The sequence below is a fragment of the Gallus gallus genome, chromosome 2, assembly GCF_016699485.2.
Source record: "Gallus gallus isolate bGalGal1 chromosome 2, bGalGal1.mat.broiler.GRCg7b, whole genome shotgun sequence".
In the NCBI taxonomy this organism is placed as follows: Eukaryota; Metazoa; Chordata; class Aves; order Galliformes; family Phasianidae; genus Gallus; species Gallus gallus.
Window position 1 is genome coordinate 88,616,347 of NC_052533.1, and position 26,913 is coordinate 88,643,259.

Genomic DNA, 26,913 nt, shown 5'->3' on the forward strand with positions numbered 1-26,913 from the left:
AGGGACGGGGCATCCACAGCCTTTCTGGGCAGCCCGTTCCAGCACCTCACCACTCTCCTGGTGAAGAACTTCCCCCTAACATCCAACCTAAATCTTCCCTCTTTCAACTTAAAACCGTTCCCCCTTGTCCTGCTGTTAAGTTTGTCATCCATCTGGACCCCCAGGTCCTTCTAATGTACAAACTGTCAATAATTTGTCTTTTTCTGCCACTGTCACCAGTGGCAGAAAAATTGAGAGGTCTTTGTTGAGTTTGGGCAGAACAATGGAAGTCTCTTTCATAGGCATAATGACATCTAAGAGTACCCAGCAGCAACATGGTTCTACTGAGCTTAATGTTCCAACAAGCTAAAATGAATAAAGATTGAAGTAGTTACTCACCACCAGCTGCTCCAGAACAGTGGAGAGGGGTGCAGGAAGGTGAAGATGGTTCAACTGAAAGAGCAGGTGATTTTTGGCATCAGTGGATGCCAGGCAGGCTTTTGTAAGGCAGCCTGTAAACAGTCTATGTAGACAAATATAGGTTATGGGCTCTTTCTCTTCAGCACACAGATATGTTAAACCTGCAGCTACCCTTACAGGTTGAAATTCAGATTATGCCTGAAAGACCTTTGCATTTCTTGCCCCCACAACAGGGCTTTGTGGCAAAACAGCAATCAAATTAACTATTTTCTTAGTCACCCTATGTCATTATTTGTTTTTAGCAGGGAAATGGTAACTGAGGTATACATAGCTAACTATCTCTGCTCAACACGGGTAAATGTATGGTATCACTGAATAAGAAATACCATTATAGTATGCTGACTGGCCTCTTTGGTACAGCTATAAACCAGAACATGAGACAAAATCACTGAAATTTGATTTCTGTACTCAGGAGGCTTAAAAGTTGAGGATTCACAGTGGAAATCAAAATGGGCCTTCCCTAAAAGAGCATGAGTTGCCGGTGAACGTGGAAATGGCTAAACAGGACAGCTCTGGCCTTTATCAGTATTCATCAGTGAGATAATGCATGACAGACCCAGGCAGTCTTATTCCATTAACATCTACTTAGGAGCTGGACAGATCATCCAGATTTCATTTTAATACTCGTGATGTTTTGGACATAAAGCACTATTTTCACACCTGTAAGGAATTACGTCCATATGTCTGGAGACAGAGACACCATAAATCCTACATTGCAGAAGGAAGCACCACAAAGATTGCTCCCTCAGTAGCAAATACTTTTATAATGAGCATCAACACTGCAGAAGCAACACTGAGGTGGTCCATAAAAGCAAAGTAACAATCTTCATCATGTGCTGCTCAGTAGATGGGTGATGTTTAAGCAAGAAGCAGTACCAGTGGTGACGAGGGGGCCACTGCCTGACTGCATGATGAAGAAAGAAAGTCCAGAGAGGGGCATCCTCTCAACAGTGGGTGTTTAGTTCCTTAGGTAAGTACATAATACGTGGAATTTACAGATGTACTTGGGATGAGACACTACCTACATAACAGCCTAAACTCTGAGCCTGGACTTGAGAGCAGCATAGCTGGGGGGAAGAGTAGGAGTTGGCTAAGAGCCACAGGATGAGTACTGTGATCAAGGCTAGTGCCTAAATAACTACTGGTGATTCATTTTCATTTTTCCAAGTAACCATTTTACTGTGTTTCTCCACCCCATCACTGCACCCTGTAAATTCTATCTGGATAGATTCTCCCACTTTTCTGGTTACAGGTTTGGCCCAGTGTTCTTTAAACATTCAGCAATGGGCTTCAGAAATGACATGTAGCCTTTCTCGCAAGAAAGCATGTGGAACAAGGGCTGCAATACCACCTGTCTTGGAAAACATTACAAAAGTGCAAAATTGATAGTCGTTACTGCAGTCAAACAGTTGGTGTCTGAAGTCTCTAAGGAGAGCAAAGACTGTAAGAATGGAATATACTGAAAAAGACCATTAAAAAATTGGATTTCGTTCATTAGGGCTTTCTTCATCTTCTTTCAAATGAAAACAAAAATATGGCAAAAAGGACTCTTTTACTCAGAAGAACTGATCCTTAAACTTAAAACTCTGGAAGAAATTACTTTATTTAGGTACCTGCTGTGCTCCACTAAAAAGTCTTTGATAAACTGGTATCATTGTTTATTCCATTATTGCTGATGAAAGCTATTTGATTTTAGCTGTAAAAATATCTCTATAACATCTTGAATAAAAACACATGTTGTGGCACAGGCCCTTAGAAATAAAAAGCATTTTAAACATACTTTGAAGACAGCCTAATTTCATTGTTTTCTTTTAAGCTGAAAGGGGAAGTATTGTGTTGTTCCAAGGCTGGAGAGGCACAGATAAATTATGTACCAGTAATTAGCGTTCTTCTTCCATATTTCTACCTATACATAGAGCAGTGAGATCCTACACACCAGAAAAAAAATGCAATTACCTGTTTCCCCATTACTGTTTCAGGTAGGAGAGTATTATTCACACGTATTTTGTTGATTCAGATTATTCTGGCTTATTTGAATAAAGCATCGAGGAAAGGGGAGGTGGTATCATGAAAGGAAAGCGGCATTGACAGCAGTAAAGCATCTTCTGAGAGCAAGTAAAGTGGCCAGATTCACAAGCCAGTGCATAAAACACAGCAGCCACCAGCAAAGTTGTTTGCTTCTTTTCAGAAGGAATCACAAATGCAACCATCTAGTGAAAAGTGTACAGTCCCTAATAACTAACATAGCAAATCTGATGAAACAGCACAAACCCACTCTTCATCACGTTCCATGGCATCTGGATGAGTGTAACTCAGGCCCCAGAGAACATTCTCAACAAGTCCTAAGGAAAATTCACCCTTTTATTCTAGGTCAAACATGCCCATAAACAGAGCCTGGCAAACACATTCATATCAACATGCAGTTAATCACCAAGATAGTGATCCATAGTAAGTACGATCTAGGACAAAAATCTCCCCTGTATTCAAATGGAGTGTGACTCATATACCCTATAGAAATCAGACCATAAGCACAGTCAGTAATACTTGGCACTATGTGAAATTAATGTCAGTGTTCTCTCCATGTGTTTGAAGATCCTTAATGATTATAAATTGCGAGTATGTAATATATACAAAACAAAGCGTAGTCTAAAGATAGGAGAACATCATTAAAAATTATATACTCACCATATTTATCATTCATTGTTTGCCTTGTACTTCCTACTCTCAGAGAATGGAAATTGTTGCAAATACCTGACAGCCAAATACCTCATTTTGGCATTCATGCTAACTAATCAAATGCCTCTGTGCTACTTGCTTTGAAATACAAAATTAAAATCTTCTAAAGTATAAGGAGGAAAAAAAACAGTATGCCAGTTTTGATTCCACAGACTTGTACAAGTTCTCACATTTTCTCCCATGCTAAAAAGGTTTTCCATTTTTTTTCTCTAATAGTATACAGCATCCATTTGCTGAAGGTTATTATTTAATTTACATTTAAATGTATCTCAAGGCTGTCATCGAAACATGATTTTTATTCCATTAATATTATGCTTTCCAATACAAACTATACATGTGTTGTCTTAATCAAACAGGAATTTCCAGGCATCCTAAGTGTATAAAGGGTACGATTACATCACATGTTTAAAATGCAGAAGTATATGTGATGAACTACTGGTTCAGTAGCTCATGGCAGTATTAATTCTTCATCCAGAGTAATGCATCCAATTCTCAACAGCAGTATGGTCCCTTCATACCAACCTCCCAGTAACAAAGTCATCTTAAAGGGGATACAAATACATAGAAAGAATAACTTCTGCACACACTGCTTCCTTCAGAGCACTGAGTTCAGGAAGTAGAATAAATTAAAACATCCCAGAATAATCTTAGGTCAGATCAGAAACTTGGCAAGCTGTTGTTGGTACTCTCAAAACGTGTGCCAACTACAACACATCTTGGCTTTCACCCCAAGTGATCAATAACTGTGAACTGGCCCATAGGACTCCAAGGACAGCCCAGAAGATGGAGGGCTGCAAATGCCCAGCAGATTGAGCAAGACGTCCACGACTGCCAGCATCACTCCTGCAAGAAGCTCTCACAAGTGTGACAGATTCCTCAGTGATTCACTCCAAGACAGATGGTTTGTTCCAAAATGCCACAAGAGATTAACCCGCAGAGTCCACCAAACAGCAAAAATTACTTAGAGCCCAAAAAGATGGCATTTGTCACTCACCTCTAGTAGAAGTCCACCTTCTTGGACAGCAGTCTTGTTAGATACATTGTCTTCTTTTATTGTCTGACCAACTTGCTTCTTAAAGTGCTTTTCTTGAATGGCTGTTGGAAAGAGTTATTATGAGTTTAGAGACCGTACGGAGTAGGGCCACTAGACTAAAAATCTTATATTTAGGCACTTAACGTGCATTGGACTAATTGGGAGTTACTCTCTTCATGGTCTGGATCTCAGTTACTGACAACTTGCATTTGTTGAGAGGGAGACAGATACATACATATTCGGCAGCCCAGATGTTTTTTATATGAAATATCTATCACACTTTTTATTGAACATATTTTTTCCATTACTGTACTCTACATAAAGCAATAGCAAAAACCCACAGAAAAGAAACAAAGGATAGTTAGCAAGTTGTTTTGTTTATAAGAATATGTATCATGAAAATGTAAAGAAATGCTTATGTAGCTCAGAAGACTGAAGAAGGGACTCAGAAGACTCAGAAGGGACTGAAATACATTTCTTGTTTTCAGTGCTGACCTCCTTGGCACCATATTATTTTCAGTCTCACCATACCCTATTCTATTCTATGAGTCTGAGACTGATTGCTAGATTCACAAGAATCTTCTTAAACTATTTCATTTCCAAAGAGAAGCTTAAAGTTTGTCTTCTGCAGGTCTGTTATTACATGAAATTCATGAAAATCACTCACCATAGCTTCAAATCACATATATTTGTCCTAATAATAATGAAAACGTTCATGGGAATCAAGATGCCTGGTGACTGCTTCTCCTGCACGTGGGTTACCGCTACTTGATCTGAAATATCTTTGAATACTCAGCTTGTAGTCTTCAATTCCATTGAGAAAAATCCCGGAAATACAGGAAATTCATTTTTGAGAATAATGAGAGCATTTCTGAGAACTCTGATGCCACTTGACATATTGGGCTTTTGCATCCTTTAGGGAGTATGGTTATCATTTGTTTAGTAAAAAATAAGGAATCGACTTTATGCTTACTGCCCCATTACAGTGACACAACTGTCCCAGGCAGTAAGTGGTGATTCAGTTTTAAGGTTATTTATCTTTTTACAGAGAGTGAGGAGAAAACATAGCAGTGAGATTAGCTGGAACATTCAATACATATAGTCTTTTCCAGCTAGAAGAGAGCTGGGGCAGCCACAGCCAGAGGTGGTTAATAATCCCCCAAATGGTTGAGACAAACAGAAGCCATTTTTATAAAATCAGAGTAAGAAGGGAAGACAGCCAGCAAGGCTCTAATGCTCCTGAGCATCTGGATAAAAGTCATGACAATAGGTCTTAGATTTTTAGTAGGATTTCAAACAGAAAAAAATAAAAAGTCTACACTTCTTAATGGTTTGAATTATATTTGTTGCAAGTTGACGTGGATATGACCTAAATGGAGTCACTCCCTTTGCAAAAGTCTATACAACAGCCATTGTGTCAAACTGCCCCTCTGCTGACATCTGTCACACGACAGCAACATGTAACAGGATATTGATGGGAAGGTCCAACCTATACTGCCATATCACCAACATCCGCCTCTGAAGTCATGGGCCAACATAATAAAATAGGAGGCATCGCTTTCGGAGCAGCCCTCATAATTACAAAAGATCATTTTCTCTGTCCCGCTCAGCCAAGCCTTCTGCTACATCTACCCATGAGAACAGACCTACAGCTGTCACAGCAGAGTGTTAGGCACATGTGGCAGTCATTTTCAAAAGCACAACCCCTATTCCAATGGTCTCTTCCAGAATTTTCTCCCTCAGAAAAGATGTTTTTGTAGCTACTGCCACAGTGGTTTGCCATCTTTGCGAAGGTTAAATGTCAGTCAGGGAGGGGTGAGAGGAAACCAAGGTTTATTTTTTCGATCCACTCTTTTGGCTTTGTGAAAATTCCACCAGTTCTAGCTTCATCGTTAGTGGAAACTATGATTGTACCTAACCGAGCAGGCCAGAGCTCCCTGCCTGTTTGTTAGCCTTCAGGCTCACACAAACATAGCAGCAGAAGCACAAGAGATGTTTGTTCCGCAGCTTGTCTGGCTAGTATAAATTCCATCTCCAAATGGAAAGTATTTTAATGTTATTTTGCAGGCTAGAGTTACCCGTATGTTAGGCCACACACATCCGTTTCATAACATACTCTACTCGCTGGCCTAAACTGCAAAGAGAACTATTGCACCATCAGAAGCAAATGGCACCCTCCAGGCCAAGAAGCAGGAGCCCCTCTGACACAGGCACGTCTCCCTTGTGCACCTGAGGCCTTGCTCACTAGTCGTTCTCTCTCTGCCTCCCTGCACTGGAAATTCTCTGCTAGCCCACTCATTGGGGCAGCAGGGCTTGGCTAGTTCAGCAGTGACTGCTCAGAAGAAACGCTGCTGCTAGCGGTAGAACATCATATGGGGAGGGCAAAGAGAGAAAGGCAGAGCACCGTACAGATCTCCAGTATGAAAGAGAAGGAGGAAAAACAAAATATGGCATAGTGAGAAAGAAAACTGCAAGATGTTATCTCACTAAGCAGAAAATCGGGGGAAAGAAAGCAGAGCAGCCTCACGATGTCCCTGTCAGCACCAAGTCTCAAATGGGAGAACTGAAGGAATGTATTGGTTACGACTCGAGGCTCAGCAAGGCAGATGTGACCAGGATGAAATATTACATAAAGTTGCAGGCCTCTTGAGCAAAAATTAAGCCCACTATGATGAAAACAAACAAACAAACAAAAAAACCCAGAGAACGAAGGAGTACTGTCTGTCTCCAGTAGGCAGGGAGGAGCAAGTTGTGGAAAATTAAAAAACAAACAGAAACAGCTAACGATGACTCAGTGACCTGAGGGGAAATCTTCTGGCTTGTAGAGTCCCATATATCAAGAATGGGGCAAGAAAATACTGATATTGCAGGCAGCCTGATGAACTCTGCTGGCTGTAAAAAAATGGAAAGTTTTAGCTCTGCAGAGCTTTGGACTGACTTCTGTGGCAGAGGCAACATTTTGGGCTGGACTGACAGCAGTTAACATAGAGAGCTCACCTACCAGGTTCAAAACCAGCAAACAGAATGGGTAGGAAGCAGGAGTACGAGAGACCTTTCTCTGAGCACAAATTATCTAGCCTGCATTTCCAGAACACAAGATAAAACAGAAGATGGAGCTGTTCTGCCAAAGAAGATGAATGAGTGTATTGATACCATAACGGTGATAAACACAAGATACACAAGAACTGGGGCTGACAGTTTTGCAAGGTCATGCAAATGTGAGCATGGTGCTATCACAGGCAACGTTAAAAAGCCAAAAGTTTGGAAATGCTGGGTCCTACAAAAGGACAGCACTGTGCAAATACACCGGACAGAGGAGCAGGGGGGAGGCTAGGAGGAGGAAGAGAAAAAAGGAAAATGGCCAGAGCAGTTTTCCTGAAGATCAGGTCAAAGACCTGAGGATTTTGTTCCAATTTCTGATGTAAACGTGATTAAGGAGTGAAAACTGAAAAAATGAAGTTGAGTTAGAACTGATAGCTCATTAACTGGGGGGGAGGGTGGGGGAGTCACAAAAACACAGAAAGAGTGATAAGTTTGAGTAAGTGGAGTACTGAACTGTCTTACATGGTGCTGCTGAGCCTTTCACAGTCACACTGTTTCACTGTGAAACCTGAGTTCTTTTTGAGCCTCCAGTTCTGACAGGGGCAGTGAATGCTATTTACATTTATCAAGAAGTTGGCTTCAATATTGGAATATTGTAAAAAACAGAAAAGCTGCCTGACACTTTCAAGCGTAAGGAAGCATCATGAAAGCAGCCATACCCTTTCCCCCAGAAATAAGGGAACGTATACTTTGTGGAACATGCCTTCATTAGGAGGGATGGAAAATCCAGGACTCTCATAAAACTTCACTTTTTAAACCAAGAGGAATACATTCTCTGAAGTGTTTCTGTACCCCTTCCTGCACAAGCACAGCCTTCTTTCTTCAGAAGATCATCAGAGGAACTACCTGCCAAGCTAAGGCTGTAACAACCTCAGGTGTGAAGCTGCACCACAGCCATCCCACGGCTCCCAGTGCCGAGGCTTCCTGCATCCCACAGCTGCACAGGAAGAGCAGTGGAGGGGCGCTGTGTCTGATCTGGGCACCATGCCTGGGTTCATCTGAGGTGGGAGAAGGGGGCAGTGCTATTTAGGCTCAGAAGGGTGCAGGTGCATCAGCTTCAATTCTGTCGATGAGGAGTACCTGTGAGACCGGTGATGTCCCAGGGACACATTATTTCTTTTAATGGGCAGATCTAAATACTTGAATCGAGCCTGCAGTTTCAGAGACCCCGCTTTACCAACACACATCTCACTTGCGCTGTTACTCGAAAGGAAGTGAAAACCGGGTCTTTCTTCCTGGATCGCAGAGATGCAGGAAGAATTAGCTATGCATGCTACCCTGAATGCTAAGAAAACAAAACAAAACACCACAGCTAGGAAACACTCCGTCTGAGAAACTTTGTTAAGCAAACCTACAGACATGAACCAAAACCGTCTGTTTCCTCTTGCTGCGCTGCAGAGGACAGTGAGTGACAGTAAGGACAGAGCTCTTTCAGTACACACCGCAATTAAATAATGCCTAATATAGAGAAGGTTTCTCATGCATTGCTGAGACATATCAGAGGGACGTTGCATTCTGCAGCACTGCAGGTTGCACAGATGCACCAGGAGGGGATCTGGCAGCAAACTGTCCCCTCTGAATGTGGTGCTCAGTCCCTGTGCAGAGGCTACCAGAGCACCAGATGCAATTGCACTAGCAACAATGCAAAGTTTCTCTTCCCAACTCGGTGGTTTTCTCAGTCTGCTTCTTCTTAAGAGATGCTTTGAAATCCAACTGCCCTTTGAAGTTTCTCAAGTACAGCATGACATTTATTTAAGGTACAACCCAAACTGTTTTCTTTCCAGATCCCATCCCCTCTCTCTTCTCTCGTTTTCCTGCAAGCCCCGCACGACTCCCACGCGCGAGGAGCACCGAAATGGGCCCCCCTCCGGGCCGCCCGGCCACAGCCTTGCGTGACGGGAGCCCGCGGCACGTGGGCGTCCGCCGGGCAGGCCGCCACAGCAGCAGGCTGACACCCCAGCCCGGCCGGAGGATCCCGTTTGAAGGGGAGGCGCGGGGGGGGGGAGAAGGCCCTGGTGCGGAGGCCAGCTGCTGACTAACCCGGCCGCGCTCTCACGCAACCCCGCTGCCTGTCAATCTCCCCTCGCCTCTGACAGAGGCCTGGCGCCCGTTCAAACCCTTGCGTGCAAGCAGGCGGGCCGCCTTACCCTGTGAAGTATTTCATAATAACAACAGCTGTTAAATATTGATGACTCCTGGCAGGCTCTGAATGCTTTTCGTGAAGGTTAAGCCTTCGTGTAATGGAACCTAATTCCTCATTATGCACTGTATCGGATATCTGGAAGTCGCCTAAAAAAAGCAAGAGGGCTTAAAGTACAGAATCAGAACATAACTCGCCAGCACCAGGGAGCGGGGCAAAAAACAGCCATGTGAAAGGCGAGCAGAGTTTCTGTGAAGTAAGATCCTTTCACAGATGGCACAAAATGCTACAGGAGCAACGACTGGAGCAGTGGATTTAGCTATATTCCCCCGGGTCATTTTGTGTTTCTATAAATAGTTGCAGATGAAATAAACTTCGTAAGGCGGCAATCTGACCGTCGCTGCAGTCTACATATGAAAGTACACATGGTAATTATTTTTACAGAAAAAGAAAAGAAGGAGAAAACTGGCAATCCTATAGCCTCTCCTCCAGCATTGGTCCAGAGAAGGATTCGTGGCCATCAGGCTCTGAGATGTTGCCCTGGAAGCGCTCAAGGCCAGGCTGGATGGGGCCCTGCATAGCCTGAGGTGGCGGAGGGCAGCCCTGCCCACGGCAATTTAAGAAATGCTGAGAGCTGTTAGGTGGTTGTCATGAAAAGTGCACGCACATGGAGAGTGTGCAGACTATTAGCTAGTCTTATGGTAGTTTTTTTTTAGCGGTTTATGCTAATTGTATCTAACAAAACTCGTTCACAATAAACCACACTCTTACTTCACGTTTTTCTGTAGTCTGGGACTGTAACTTCTTTCTTATCTCACAGCTTCCGAGCAGACAGAGGTCCTGAGAAAAGCTGTGCCTCTATGTGAAACCTACTTGCGTGATGCAAGCAACAAACTCAAAATACCTTGTCTAGAAAGCACATCTCCTCTCTGCAGCTCACTGTTGCAACCTCTCTCTCCTCGTATGACTCAAGAGCTATCTCACCAAGAGAAAACCCCACAATGCGCATTGGTAAAGATATTTTAGATATCTGTTTGCATTGCCCTAAGTAAATATTTGATTAATCACTTGATCTGGTAAACTATATTGGATATAAGACTGCGAAAGAGATGCACTCCTCCTAGATCATCCCCAAATATAAGGCTTATTCCAAGTAATTTTTCTCCCATTTCATCTTTCTAATTCCATTTGATTATCTACTGCTTTAAATCTGATAAATTGATGGTGGGAGGAACCTGCTGATTTATAAATTTGGTCCTGGGGCCTTACATTTATCCCTGTATTATTTCATTCTTAGTTTCATTAAGCTGTAATCACAGAATCATAGAATCACAGAATCACAAGGTTGGAAAGGACTTACAAAATCATCTAGTCCAACCATCCTCCCATTACCATTGCTACTGCAAAGCTAATACATTAGCTTGTCCTAGTATGTATTTGCTTGCACACCCTTTTACATATATACAAGGTAAATACAATTGGATTATTCTGTTAAATTACAAGGGTCACCAAGCCTGAGTCCTAGGCAATCTTAGGTAAGAAATCTGCAATCCACTTGGAAACTTTCACGTCAACAGACACAACTTTTATAAAAATTAAGATGGTTCCAACAAATTATTTGCCCTTTAAGGCTAAAGCTTGTAAGTTACTTGTTCATTAATCTGAATCAAGTTGTGAAGTGTAAGTTTAATATAGAAAAAAAAAATAAAGAGAATTCTGATGTATTTAGAGAAGATGCTTAATGATTAGTTCTAGTGGGAATGACCTTAGAATGTACAATGTAATCTTATATTTGTTTTGCTTTAGTTTCAATTTTCCTTCATACTGCGCTATGAAACACTGCACGTTAAGCCAATGTAGAGGTGTTCACAGTTCAGCAAATTCAAATGGGCTACAGTGTGTCCTGACCTTCCACATCGTGACCGTTTGAGAAGGATCCTAGCAAATCTCACTGATCATGGCATACGTGCATACTCAGAGGTACAGTACTTCAGGACACATTTATTCTATTATCTATGGAGCAGATGGTCTACCAAAACAACTTGCAAAGTTTCCCAATCGTTCTTAGTGTCTTTAATTAGTTTTGTTGAATAGCTGTTTATCATTTTCCTTGTCTACATATTAAAAAAAAAAAAAAAAAGTACAAAGAAAAGTAAAAGCTTTTCTATATTCTTTGAATAATTTTCTGTCTTTACAGTGAAATAAATCTTTTTATACGGATCATATTATTTCACAAACCCGAGGCCATTTTTTTTTTACTACTTTGATTCTTCCAATTAAAATAACTGATGGACACTGAGGTACACAGCAGAGACGGTTCCCTTTGAGGTGAGACTGAAATGCCTACAACTGTTTACTGAGCAAGACTAATTATTGCATTAAACAAACAAACATAACAAACAAAAAATAAGCTTTCTTTAATGGGAAATAATTTGTTGAAATAAGTTTGAGTATATTTCAGAAATATCAGACCAGAATTCTTTTTTTTATTATTTTTTTTTTCCTGAAAAGACAGCTGAAAGAAAAGTTATAGGTGGTAAGAAGTAAGCAACTACAGTCTTCAGCCTTCTCCACTTTAAAAAGTGGAGACTCTTAAGTGTTGCATCTTATGAAAGAAATGCAATAGAGTCCTCGTAAAATATTTATCTTGAGAATATCAGAACATTTTTAGTCTTTATCAGCTGCAGAAGATGTGCACCAGTTTACCCTCTTCAATTTAGGTCTACAGTTCAGAACATTTAGTAAATCAGTCCCTGAAGAACAAAATCAAATCAAAGGCCAAGCATGAAAATAAACGCAACTAGGAAAGTGTATGAGAAAGTCTCTCTCACCCTTCCTGATTAAATCAATCTGACAATGACTGACTTATGTGAAATTTACATTATCTTTGCTTTCCTTTTTGGATTTGATAGCCTCTTTCCAGCCCTGTGTTTGAAACAGGCTATCTCCTGAGCTTTCACTCCTCAATTTGTGCTGCTTTATAACATTCTTGTCCTTTTATAATTTCATTTGCACCACTCTGCATGGAAAGGCACAGTCTAAATTCATACCTGCTATCTCCAAGAGGGAATTTAAGTCAGTATCTCTTAGAAGAGAGTTGAAAGAGCATATGTCAGTAGGCCAGTATATCACCCAAGAGACTGTTTAAAAATAGCCAAAGCACAAGATCTGGAGAGGATAAAGGAAACCTTTAAGATGAAATAAACATTGCATCTAAAATATTCACGCTGAGACCTTAGTGCACAGGATGTGCATATGTTACCCAGAAAACCAAATCTGGCTTCATCAAATTCAGAGCTAGAAGTATCATAAGAGCAATTCCTATCTGCCTTATACAGCAGCCATGCTGTATCCAATATTAAAGGCAAAGGCACAGACACATTTGCTTTCCGGTGGACTTTAAATAAGCAAACACACTTGAGAATCCACCTTTAAATCAGATGGAGACTGCAGCACTCTGCTGCACAAACACTGATAAATATATATCACAGAATATGGCACTCCCTTTCTAAGGCAGAGCTGCTTTGCTTTGGGTTTTTTACTGTCTTCTGAGACAGCCATGATGAGACTGATTGTAATGAAGAGCTGCCTTGGGAGATTAAATGGACCTAACAGGTGGGAAAAATATGCTGGAGTGGGGTTCCTCAACCTTTGGCTTTTCTCCTCATAGACGTAATAGAAGGTGCTGAGACAAGATAAAGGCAAAAGAAATATCAGGAATAGCGTCTGAAAGTTTTAGAAATTATTTTAGAATCAATTTTCAGGATAGCTTTCAAACACTGAAGAATATCCCAGGAGTTTTTAGAATATTGAAAAAAAAAATAGTAACGTGAAAATTTCACCTAAAAGTTAAGAATGAAGTAGAAGCCAACAACTGAAGTCAAAAATTGAAGTGCCAGATTACTAAATTGGTAATGCTACAATCCCTGGATAAGTTTAATGTGTTTTTATACACATCAATATTTTAAGACAGGCATTTAAAGTCTAGTCTTGTAAAGCTATCCAAACAGATGGACCTTGCTCCCAACTGGAATCACTTGTAAGTCCGAGGGACTGTAGGGAAAGCATTTCAGTTTGTCCAAAAAGAAATTGCTTTGCAGAACAGGAACCTTCTGCAGAAGTAGAAAATACATGTGCATCGTGTGTTCAATTACAACAAGAACCTTCATTTTTCACTTCCTCACCACCGTTTTTCTTTGTCTCTTTTCACAAGCAGGTTCCATGCTCAGAAAGAAGATCCTCAGCAGACCCTAAAGACCTGAAGCAGGCAAGGAATGGGCTGACATATTCTCTGTGTTAGCACTAGAGAAATAAATAAAAAGCCACAGTCCCTATATCAATGGCCAAAATTAGAACCTTCAACATTTCCAAAGCATAATGAAAAATACTACCTTCAAAAAAGACAGAAGGGGCAAGATTGGAAAGTTCTAGAAATGCAAAATGCAGCCCTGCTTTGATTTGCTATTTTATTTTTAAAAACAGAATTCTTAGATATAGAGATAAAATTAAAATCCAGCCACACAGTTCTTATCAGACCTGTCCCAGAGAAGACAAGGAACAGCCAAACAATGTTCTGTTTTTCAGAAACAAAGTTCCAGCTAATAAAATATAACCCTTTCTCCAGTTTCAACTCTTCTGCATGTTTGTCATTCACTTGAACAGGCAAGTCGGAGTCCTGTGAAGGTGTCTGCTGCCTCAACTCACAGCAAGAAACAGAAGAAATAATACCTATTCTTTGTGGGAATAAGGAAACTTGTGCTCCTCTCATGAAATATAAGAGACCGTGGCCTCAATTTTCAAGAAAATGATATTTAAATGCAACTTTCACCAAGCAGTCAGTGATAGATGAATAGTACACATAAAGAGAATTACGATTCGTATGTTACTTCTCATGTTCTTTCTTCTTATTCTGTCGAAGTCTTCTGAATGAAATTGGTAATACCCTACATACCGACTCATCAGATCTGTTTTACACACATTATCTAACACAGAGATCACCTTATACTGGTTTTTATCAGATACAATGTGATTTCCACAGGATGCACACGGACTCTCTGCCAGAATCAGTCCAATAACTCCGAGGCGTAACTTATCAGCACTATGCTGAGGAAAATATGGAATAGTTTAAGGCAGAAAACGAACGCTGCAAATTGCAAAGAGCAAAATCAAAGATGCTTTTGCACATATTCGTTAACGCTATGAAAATTAACTGAAGAAAATCTATACTCTAGAGCCAAATTTGTTTCTGAGACGCATAGTTTTAAGAGGAATTGCGAAAGCCTAGGTGTCTGAACGCTGCATCTCAAAGAGACTCTCTCCTCCTTTTTCCTCCTGCCAGGGCAGAGCTGCAGGGAGGAGGCTCATTTGTGCATTGCTGGTCTCACAGGCAGCAGAGCTCTATTCCTCTGATCAAGAGATCACTTTCATAACCACTTTTCTGAGGTCACAAATGAGTCTGCTGCAGTCACGCAATCCCTTGCCTACCAGAGTTTACTATAACAATACAGGTTCATGAAAACCTTTTAAAGAGGCAGCACATCCTTTTTACCAACGCAAATGTACGGCGCACACATGGTATCATATGGGCTGAACCAAAACATGCTGTGGGGCTGTTGTATTTCAGTTCAAGCAGGGGAAAAAATGTATGTTTTGGAGTTTTACCTGGGTGGAATAATGTCCCCTAGGTAAAATTAAAATAAATAACTAAATTAAGATAAATAGTTCTAGAATTCTTTTGAAGTGCATGGGTGCCTTTTTCAAATATTTATTCATCCCGTTCCTATTTTATTATCTTAAAGGTCCATGTCTGTCAACCATGTGCTACTGTGAATTATGCTAATTAAGATATTTAAAAGCCATGGTAAACAGTGAAACAAACATTACATTAAATAAACAACAGATATGATTGCTCTGAATTAAACATTTGCTGCTGCAGAGTTAGAAGCAGCAATGACACAGAAACGTACCATCAGGAAATGGGCTTACTATCAAAAATTTGTTCAGAAGAAATACTACGAGAATACAACGAGTACTAGTTACAGCTTGTTTCTAGGACAGAAAGCCTATTTTATATTTTAACTGGGAGTGTCCCACAAATGACCAACATACTGATCTGTTTTATGGAAAAGCCACGTAGCTGTTAGTCGGAATGGTCTTAGGCAATGGAGGTGGGGGGGACGCAAATCTGAAAAATTAAAGCTCTTTTTCCTGCTATGGTAAGTCATTTCTACCCAATGAATGGGGGTTGGCCTATTTTCACAACCAGTTAGCACTATGGAAACAACAGTTGTTCCATCATGAAATATTTCCATTAATGTACTCCATTTAACTGAAATAAAGTTTTCAAAAGCTTCTAAATTACTTTGGAGCCTGTGATATAAGAAATGAAGTTGGACGTATCTCTTATTGACTTTTGTGAGGATTAGCATACGCACACATTTCATCTACAGATAGCACAGGCTTGCCCAAACCAGCTTTGTAATCCAGCTTAAATAAGTAACAATAGCAATGAGGGCACGGCGCTGAGCCCACGAAGGACTCGTGTATGGGCTGGGATGAGTTGTGTGCACACTGCATTGCAAGCTCATTGCTATAATTAGCCATGTCAGACAGATTAAAGTCTGTTCAGATATACATACACGTTCTACAGCCAGCTTCAGGGACTGTAGAGATGTGCCCACGGCTGGTGTACGGCCCTTTGCTTCGTCCAGAGAGATTCAGGCTTGACCCTGATATGCATCTTCATTCAGCACTGGGAGAAGTCCCCTCCCATTGGCACTACAGTTTGCAGTTTACACAAATGATGACCTTATAGTGTAGCTTTGATATGCCTCCTCAAAATCATCCTCACCTCTGCTCCAGGCCTTGCCTATGCTTAGAGATGGGAATTTAGGTTGGAAACTGGGCAGGGAACAGTGGGGCTGCTGCTTATGGACCCCACTGTCAAGAGGTTGGGGTACTCCATGAGAGGAAAGTCAGGGCGTGAGGCAGGCTCAGATGGGTGTCATCACAGCTTCTAGGCTCAGACAAAGTGCTGCTGAAGGTGGTGAGATCTATAAACGGAATGTGATCTATAAACGGAGGGCGTTGACAGCCTCAAGAGTGACCTCAAGGGCAACAGGATCAGTGCAGACAACGCTGAAAGCATTTCTGAAAACAGAGCATGGCTTCAAAACTTTCTGAAACTTTTGAAGAGGTTGCCCTAAGTCTTGCATTACTGATTTGTTCTAATTCAGTATTACAATTTCCTGTGGAAAGGAAAATCACATAAGATCAACTTGCGCCTTAACAAAGAGATGGTACCTTGCCCCTCTTAATAAAATTTGGCTAAACCACAAGTTAATGCAAGATGAAACAGCCCTGGATAATAATCTTAAGTATTTAATTAACACAGTGATTTTTCCCTCATAGCTATGGAAAGAGCTATGTGAGAATACTGTTGTTTTACTTTACCTTTACAAATTATACTGTTCTTCTGGAGGCAGATGAAGAAAGAAAAAGAAATCCTTCATAACAGCAGCATTGGGCATCCATATGGGTATTTCAGAGAAAACTGCTGCTAGAATTCTTGCTGCTTAGCGCCGATCTGCATGGCAATCTGCTGCAGAGCTGGACCCAAACAGTTTTGTGCTAATGACAGTCCTTTTTTACTCCTCACTATATGAAAATAGAATATTTTCAATCTTTTTTCAAGAACATGAACTCCTACGCTCAGTTGCAGTGTGGAAATTGCTCTAATTTCCAAGGAGATGTAAGAAGCAGTCTAATGCACGTCCCAGATTCAACTGGACCTACGATTCTAGAGAAAGAATTGGTCAATGATTTAGTGTAGTGAAATCAGGAAAAACAACCTCTGTTATGTTAGTTTCCAAATAATTACTGCAACCTTCCCTTGTTCCCTTTGTAGCTTGAAAAGTTGCGTCCAACAGCCAAAGATCTGTACATCACATCTACACATAAGAGAACACGAAGACAGTGTTTTGAAATAGCTGCAAATCTGTCTTTAAATTCCCCCTTTTCAGTCCTTTTGTGAAATTTATTTCATTTGAAAATTATCCAGAGAAATGTAAGCCAACTCCCTTAAACTTCAGCTAATAAACTAAAATCGAACGATTTCAGATTAGTGTAATACAAATCATTATTTAATACATAAATTGACTTTAAATGGATACTAAGAGATATTCTTTCATTAGAAATAAGTTTAAGCACTGTGAGAAATTACAGTAATTACAATCAAGCTTCGGGGATTTCTGAGTAACTCAGTTACCAAAATTACATCAAGCATGCTCAGGAGAGAGCTGCTACCCTTGTCCCCCTTCCTGCAGCCTTGATATCCTGTACATATATGGTACACAGCCACCTTTCTCCCATAGCCCAGTGCTTTTCAGACGTCTGTTTTTTCTAGCAGCGGAGATAAAGGTGTTCTTCTGCAACAACGTAAATGAAGTTCTACCTTCTATAGGACTGCTGAAAAATATCCTCAGTATCCAAGTAGTAGGCATATTCAAGAGGGCAGCAAATACTGCAGCTGCTGAAAGAAGTTTAAGGCAAATTAGGACTTTGCTGCGACTGAGCCTTTAGCACGTGGCTGGGCATACAACGTGTCTTAGCACTACGCGGCCTTTGTGTGGTGCATAAAACAGGAGACGAAGCTGGAGTGCCTGACTGTAGCGCTTTGCAACAGTCAAGGCGACACAGCTGGGAGTCGGTGGAGTCAAGGCTGGATCGGGGGGCAGGCTGGGAATGGGGCATCTGGAGCATTCTTATGCCTAATGCATTTTCCACCGCCCAGATGTTCCACAGTTGCCACTAGTTGTGAGACGCCGAGGGTGTTCTAACCCCTGGGAAGCGCTAAGGAGGCCCAGGCCTGTCCAGCATCAAGGAGGCACAAAGGTATTTTGAGGCTCTGATCATTTCTTCCCCCACGCGGTTGCTCTGCCAAGTTTAGCTGTGGTGCAGGAATTCAGCTGCGGTGCAAGATTCATTCTGTACTTTAACCCAGTGAGGCAAAATACCATCTGAGACCAACATGTAGTTAATTGCTGTGAGAACAAAACTCCGAATTTCCTGACCTATTCAAAGTTTGAATCTCCCATTAATTCCACATTCCCATCCTAACAGATGGCATACAGGACGTAGTTTCAAAACTCCCTGCACTGGAGCGTATACAAAGAGAATGAGATGAACTGAACTGCACAGCTCTGGAAACCTGCTCTTTATTCACAGAATGGTAAGCTTCTAAACAAACTGACTGACGTGCCCATGCAACCCCCCTTTCATGCAGCTAATCCTTCTGATGGAAACTCTTGCACCAAAGCTATCACTGCATGGGGAGCTGGAAAAGCACTGGTTAGCAGAGCTGACTCATCAGCTGACTAGCCCACAACATGAGCCACAAAGGACCAAGAATGCCGGTGGTGGCATGAAGCGTGTGGGTGGGAGCAAGGAATAAGCAATCATCTGGCAGCCTAATGTAGTAGGGAGGGTTGACAACAATCATTATTTATTCCCCCCTCCCGCCCTGAGGCTTCATCCCTCTGCTGCAGTGATTCTCATCATCTTGACGCTGTGGTAGGGCTCTATGCAGGGGAGGGAATGAAAGGTACATCCCCTGTAGCCCATGCGATGAAAGCATGAGCTGGCTATCTGAGCTCACCACACCTGGACCACATACGGTAAAAGGCCCTCATGGAGGAGAATGGGAAAGAAGTTTGCCTGGTCCTTCTTTCACCCAACAGGAGATGAGAACAACGCATTACTAGCAAAAAAAGAGAGCACTGCTTTCCCACCAAACTCAAGTCTGTCGGTTGAGAGAATAGATGGAGTTCTAATGTTGGAATGGCAGAGGGCAGATGTAAGAAAAAGAGCTTAGAGAAGCGAGGAACACAGAGAAGGAAAATGCTGTAGCAATTATAGGAAAAGGGGGAAAGAAAACTATGGAAAAAACAAAAAAATTTACAGGTGAGGAAGATACAAAAAAGAAACATTTAAAAAGAAGTGTGATGATTTATGTCTAGGAAGGGCTGCTACAGTTAAATAGGTGGAAAATATTTCGTGAAGATTTCAGAAGAAAACAGATTAACAAACCACAGACAATGAAACAGGGAAGGAAAGTCACCAAGGTAAACAGTAAAACCGAACACGGGAAAAATAAAATTGGCGGATTTAATTAAAAGCTTGATATGAAAATACACTGATAAATTCTTCCAAATTGACCACATGTATCCCATTACTTCTGCGTTAATCTGAGATCACTTTTCAGAGCTCTTCCCCTCCAGCAGCTTGCTAATCTGGCAGCAGTACGGCTAGCTGGTGCCCAAGTTGACTAGCAAAAAAACCCTCTCCAGCCAAATTACTGAAGTTGTGAAGGTGAGAGCTCACTCACTTCTTTAGTGCTTCACTGTTCTCAGTGACGCTTTTATTTGATCTGTAAAAATACATTTAAATTCCAGCAATGCATTTTCAAAACACTGAGCCAGATTCTGAAGGCCTGAATTGTGTCATCCACTAATGGCAATCGGGTAAAATAACAAAGAATTAAAGACTTGACCAACTTTATGTTTCCTTCCCAGTCTTTATGTTTCCTTCCCAGCCAAACCTGTTGCTTTCGGTGAATCGGCTTTTTGCCCAAACTTTGGCTACAGCTGGACTTTCCCAGCAGATTGCCTCAGTGGGAAGGAGGTTCTAAGCTTCTCACTGTCTTCTTCATCCTTGGAAAATTTCCATTCCATTTCCCAGTCTCCACTGCAGGCATTTCAGGACTGATGAGTATATAGCCTAAAAGTCTTCCCCAGCATGTTTCTCATTTGCTGCTGCACCTACACCATTTAGCAAGGGAGCAATGGAGACTTCCCATTCCACCTTACTTCCTGAAGTGAAATTAAGCTGGTTGAATATTTTGTTCAGAGATTCAGAAGCTGAAATATTTGCTGAAGCTAGAATATTTCAAGTAACACATCAACCCCAGTCTGGACATTGTGACTTGACCTGACTAGAGAGAGAAAATAGAGAAACAATAAAGCAACCTCTTTACACAGCGACTTCCTGAAATTTAGTGCCCCTGCAGTTCTAATCTCCCCTCTGGCCTCGTTCTGCCGGAGATGACTATCTGAGTCACAATACTGCTTTTAAAAACATTATCAATGACCACTGTGATACTTAAAAGGTGAAACTGCAAATCAAACCTTTGAATTGACATTACCTCTGTTTTCTAAGCTATAAGTTTTCAGGAACGACTGTAGGATCACTTGCCCCAAACAATATGGTACTTATTACCAAATTTATTAAATATTTCTTAAGTGCTTGTTAGCATCAGTAAGAATGAAGACTGAATATCACATTATGTAATACCTTCAAACTCTCTGCCATTGTCACTAAGTACATTTGGCTCAAAAGAAACATCTCTTCCCTGAAAATGATATATAGAGCTATATTGCTAGTGTTTAATTATCATAATATATTATTATTCTGATGGTTCTGAGGAAGTGTTGAAAACAGCCAATTCCTGCTGAACAGTTATTTTAAAGCACTTTGCATGACTGAGCCTTCAATAACTATTAAAGTAATTCCTGTAATTTTAAACATCTTTGATTTCCTCATACAAATATATATTTTTTTCTAGATATACAACCTTTTTGTACATGGAGCAATGCGTATTAAGACATAAAAAGAAGAAATGTAGGTTCATTTTTTTTCCACTATTGCCTTAGCTATCATCATAACATATTGGCATATTTTCCTCATAAATCCTTACATTCATCAGTTCAAGATCTATCTAGGTTACATTGCTTGTCCCCTGAAGAAATGTTTTCATAAAATATTATTTATTGGGCTATTTCCCCTTACAAGGTTTATAGGGGCAATCTGATGGCAAGGTGTCGTTTCAAAAAATTATTTGGAACAAAATACTGAGTCTTTGTGACAAGATTTCAGTAACACTGATAGGCCAAGGGGCAATTTGCAATACGGCAAGGGCCATATATGTTCTGCAGGTATACAATTAGTAAAGTGATTATGAAGTCGTGAATGGATCAGAAAAAGAAAACCCAAAATATATTGGGGTTTGATTTAGATCTGATCTTTCCTTGCTTTCAGTCGTCTCAGCTTCTTTCAGCTGTTTCCAATATGTAAATAGCCAATTCACTGCAGGTTCAGAGGTAAATGGGAATAGCTGAAACTTTACTTATTATAATAAAAGCTACAGCCAGAGATTTACTTCCAGTACATACTTTCAATTTTATATATTCCATACAGATTTAAAAAAGGAATGCATTGTGGATATTTCAGTGGAATCTCAGGGACACAGTAAATCCATGTGATCTGTTTTCGGCAAGACTGTTATATAGCATCTAACTTTCATGACAGAAATTATGTGCTTCTTTGAAGGAAGTTTTAAAGTCTATTTGCATCTTCCCTTAGGAAGCATTTAATTCAGTTTACTGACATGCATTCTGCTTCCACTTCTACAGATGTAAAGATTTTTTTTAAATCCCCACCTGTCTTCCCTACGTGATTGTACTAAAATTCTAATCAAATTAATACTGGATTTATAAAGGAAAATCTGTTATGCCTTATCTAAAAAGTATTTAATGGTGAATGTTCAGAGCACAAATATGTTACTATGGTACATTAGTTAGAGAGGAAAAGCATCTGTGTCAGTCAGCTGGGATTTTCTTTCAAAAACATAAAAAAGAGACTAGACCAAATAAAATTAAAGAATCATAGAAGTACTTTCTAGTAATCCAATGAGTCAAACCATAGGTCCAGTTACACAGCAAAAATGAGGCAAGATTTGCAGAAATTGAGATTGTTTCTTTGTCCAAACCAGGTCCAATCAATGTTTTAAGATTTCCAACCATCTAGATAAGATACAGTCGCAGCCTAGAAAGACAGCTGTCTTACACAGAAACAGCTATGTAAGCCATGTGATAAATAATTAACTTTTGGGTTTGACTAAGCCATTAATTTATTTATTTACTTTCGTACTTCTATAAATCTACCAGCCATCTGCAGCTTATAGCCCAACAATACTGCTGGGCTATAAGAACTAGTGAGTAATCCAGGCATTATTTCAGGAAGGGTATTCATTCATTCATCCTTAAAGGGCAACATGAAGAAGGTGAAGGATGGCTGTAGGAGACAGAATCAAAGACGCAAAAAGAGGAGAGAAGGTTGTGTAGTAGGCATGGTTAATTACAATTACATCTAATAGGCAAGGATTATTACGTAGTGAGAAATTATTACTACAACTATATGGCCTTGATGGGAAAAAGCTGGACAAAGGGATGCCCACAAAGGCAGAAGAGCATGTTGTTCATCAGAGAAATGGTCAAGAAAGAGAAGTTACAAGCTATGAATTCTGTGGAGCACTAGTGGTATCAGGAAGACCTGTGATACAGAGGTTACAAACCAAATAGAACACAAAATTAGGACAGTAATCTCTGTGTTGTGTTCAGAAATGAAGTGACAGTCAGAGATGGTGGAGGGGGGCAAGATTCTCTATAAGAGAAGGCAAAGCGGAGGTGCTGAAGGGGCCCTGAGAGTGTCCCCTGGAGGCTGGACTTCAGCACCAGTCCTCACCACCTCGCAGCTGTGCTTGGGCCTGGTCATGGGTACGACTGAGCCCTGGGTTCTGATCTGTGGGCCAATATCCTAGCCTCAGCCCATCCTCAAGGAGGTGGCTGGTGCCTGTGGTTGTGGCTGGCTGCTCTCCTCCTGGCTGCCCTTCTCCTGCCTGGTCTAGTGGGACACTGTGTGGCTGACAGTCCCTGTCCTGATTAGTCTCATGGACACTCTTGTCCTTCTGGGAGCAGCCAGCCCTCTCAACACCTTCACCGGGGTTTCTGACAGCAGGTGTTTGACCAGTGATGCCGGCCACCATATGGACAGGGATTTAGAACAAAAGAAAGGAAGAACCAAACTTGCCCATAGGACAACTTGCCCATAGCTCGTTTTAAACTCCAAGCACAGAATACAAATAAAAACACATATCCTTATTATATTCAAAAAAGTCAATAAAATACTATCAGTTAACAAAACTTAAATTGAATTTATCAGAGATATAAATAAAATCTTGAAAGGATAGAATTTATTACAAAAAAGGAAAAACAAAACAAAACAAAAAGAAACAACTAAGAGCACTTAGCCTTGCTCTCTTCTATGTCTTGATACCCTCTTGACTTTGGCTTGAGTCATTCCAGTAGATTTTCAGAGCTATTAGAGATGGAAATACATTTAGCACCGTAGAATAAAAAGCCACTCACTCAGTGACAAAGTATGCACATACCTAGCGTAAGTCAGAAAACAGCAGATACAGACAACACAGAGAATCGGGGGGGGGAAATGAAAAAAAAAAAAAAAAACCCAAAGAGAAAATACTGATGTACATGACAGGCAATGTCTCATAGCTTCAACAGCCTAAGAATTATCAGAATTTGAGGGAGCAGAAAAAGAAAGAAGCTGCTTTAAATAAAGCTGTTGAAAGTAGATCATAAGACATATCTGTGTGTAGTTAAGGAGGAGATGCAACATAGCATTTATTTGAAAAACTAATACGTAGAAGGTGGAAGCCAGTTAAGGAATTAGCTATTAATCTTTGTCCTATTCCCTCTTGCTGAAGCTCTACCTTCCTTATCTCCCAGGTTTAAGACCATCAGTAAACCTCTCTTTACATATAACTTGGTCTTTATTAGGTACGAAGTCCAGCTGAAAAGATAGGGAAAAGTGTTGATAAGTACACAGCTTAAAGCTAGCCTTTTGTCTACTCTTGACATATTATGCATCCTCCACATTTTCTCTGCTACTATGCCTACCTCTCATTGAGATTGCTTCTCATGAACTTCCCAGGGTCTCAGCACTCAGCCACCATGAATTGCTAGTGAGACATGTAAGACAACATTTAGAAATGACTGTATAAAGGCACTACAAAGTCAAGAAGCTGAATTACAGTTCTGAAATGTAAAAAAGATTTTTTTTTAAAGTCTCAGAAAGGAAGTGCTGTTTCAGATTTACATCTGAGTGGCAGGCTCTTAATTCAAGATATTAGTGGATCTACCTTCTCAGAAGTCTCATTAGAAATAATTTCTGAGTATACTTTATGCTACTTTTGAAGAGTGGTCTCCAAAGCAGTTATTACAATAACCGAGATACAGTTCTCACCCACCTTTATTCACAAGTATCTAGCAATAGTCTTAGAACAGCCTGCTGTATTTTGCTTAATAACATGATAAATGACAAGGAGCACTAAAGCAGAGAGGGACCTATATGCAGTGGAACATGAATTCTAGCTTGGTCCAAGCATATGTTTCCAGCTTTTCATCTGCATGGATCACAAGTGTCATCTTGAACTCTGCCTTGACATAGCCAATATATCTATACAGACACAAAAGAGTAAAGTTATCTGATCAGGCAAGAACCAGAGAGAATATATCTGCACCAGACATGCACAGAGTGTAGCACAAAGATCTCTGAGCTAGATTTAAGGGCTTGGGCACACAGCATTTTATGCTGCTACAAAAAGCTTGAAAAAAGTGTAGCTATGGGATGGTAAGGCATGTACTGGGGGTAAGCTGTATCTCTCAGGAAAGTTAATTCACGTGCATGTATCTCCAAAGTCACTCTGCTTCTTGCTGAAGGACCAGCTCTGACATCTGCATTATTTCAGAGTTCTCTGCAGAGAGCTTCACCTTGTACTGTAAGCCAAAAGTGATGCAGTAGCAGAGTGAGGAGAAAAACCAGGAAGGCAGTCTCCCACACTGTTCTCTAGCCTAAAACTATTTGTCCTATTCATCTTCAAAGCTCTTTGCAATTATATTATGCCAAGATAAATTCTGTATTCAGTTGGACAAGAGGTATTGTCTTTCCTTTAAAACATATCTGTGTTTAAAATTAGAAACAAAGTAAATCATTTTCTTGACAGTAAAGAAACACGTTTCCTCTCAGAAACAGTAATCACTCATGAAACTGAGAATAAGCGTAAATCAAGCCAAAGTTCATGCCCGAGGGAATGCTTTCCTACCTCCCATCCACTGCAGCAGCAATGAGGGCAAAATTATTGTTAGTACCTTCTACCACTGCAATTGCTAGCACCTTCTGGACTGAAAGTATAGTCCTTACTACAGTAAAACCCAATCTTGTTTCCAAATCCAAAGAAAACCTGGGCTGCAGTAGAACTGAGCTTATACTAGGTTCTTAGCCTTCAACTTCAAAACACAATTGAACTCAAGAAAATGAGGTCACAGGAAGTCCATTCATTATAGTGTAGGATAAAATAATTTGATCCACAGGACACTAGGAGTGTACTTCAATGGCTGGTTCCAGGCTGGGCCAAGGAAGCTCTTAGCTGCAGAGGACAGATTGAGCAAGAACAGTGCTCAAGCAAGGTCAAATTTCTGAATACAAAAAGGCACGTACATCAGTCTACTGGTTTAGATGGGCCCATTTTTATCCTTGTCATATGCCTGTATTTATTTATACCAATGCCACGTGAGATTAACAGTGTCAGCTAACCAAATGGAACCAAGCATAAAAGACTATCAAATCAGGGTGGTTAAAAATGACTAACCAAGCTGGAGAAAGATAAAGACCCATGCTTAACAGCCCAAACTACATGGGGGATTTCCCCTCACATTGGACCAATACATCAGCTGTGGTTTGTGGGAACACCTATAAAACCAGCTGTTTGGTGTTTCGGTGACCATGTTGTCTGGTCCCGAGTGTACTTCTTCTACTGCTAGAAACAGTGGAACTGTTCCAGTGCCAAATACCCTTAAGCGGAATCTCACAGTCAAAGATGCTTCTCCTGTCACTTGTCATTTCCAGTTTCCTGGTTTTATCATTAGTCTTAGCAGTATCAGCGGAAAAACTGAGGCCCACAGGAATATTCACTTGAATGGCATTCAGCAGTAGAAAGGTGGCGTAAGACATCGATCCAGAACTGCAAAGGAAGTTCTACACAAACAATAGCAACCTTGTTGTATTTCCTAAAGATAGCACAATGTCTATAAAGTCCAGCCCTGTTTGCAAGATGACTAACACAGCCTAACAGCTCTGAGCTTCAGACGTTTGACAATATAAAAAACCCACAACACATGACACACAGGCACCAAAGGAGTACCAGAAAAGATCTTACAATTATTTATTATTAACATTCTTTACTTGCTGTTATACTAAAAAATAGGTATGCAATTTAGAGTTAGCCCGAGAACGTGACATTTAACATACCGTTGCACTAATTGGTCCCTTGATCTTCAAAGGTCATACAAATTCAAGCAGCTTAAAGAATCCTCTTGTTCTTCCTGAATATAGGCTCATTCCAAATTAAATCCTGCTTGAACAATCCACTCTGCTTCTTCTCCAAAATAAATCTTGTTTGCAGGAAATTAAAGAGAAAGCCAACTAGCAAGAAGAGGTATTAAAGCCTTCAGACTCTTAAAAAACGGCAAAA

At 40.6% G+C, this 26,913-nt stretch overlaps 1 protein-coding gene across 2 annotated transcripts in view; it reads right to left on the reverse strand.

Moving 5' to 3' along the window:
* AHRR (aryl-hydrocarbon receptor repressor) overlaps positions 1 to 26,913 on the reverse strand; it is a 90,298-nt gene that overhangs the window by 29,879 nt on the left and 33,506 nt on the right. For both annotated transcript variants that reach the window (XM_025147282.3, NM_001201387.2), the window contains exon 4: positions 4,190 to 4,290. In XM_025147282.3, coding sequence (XP_025003050.1) covers positions 4,190 to 4,290 — 101 coding nt within the window. The remainder of the gene's footprint in view (positions 1 to 4,189; positions 4,291 to 26,913) is intronic.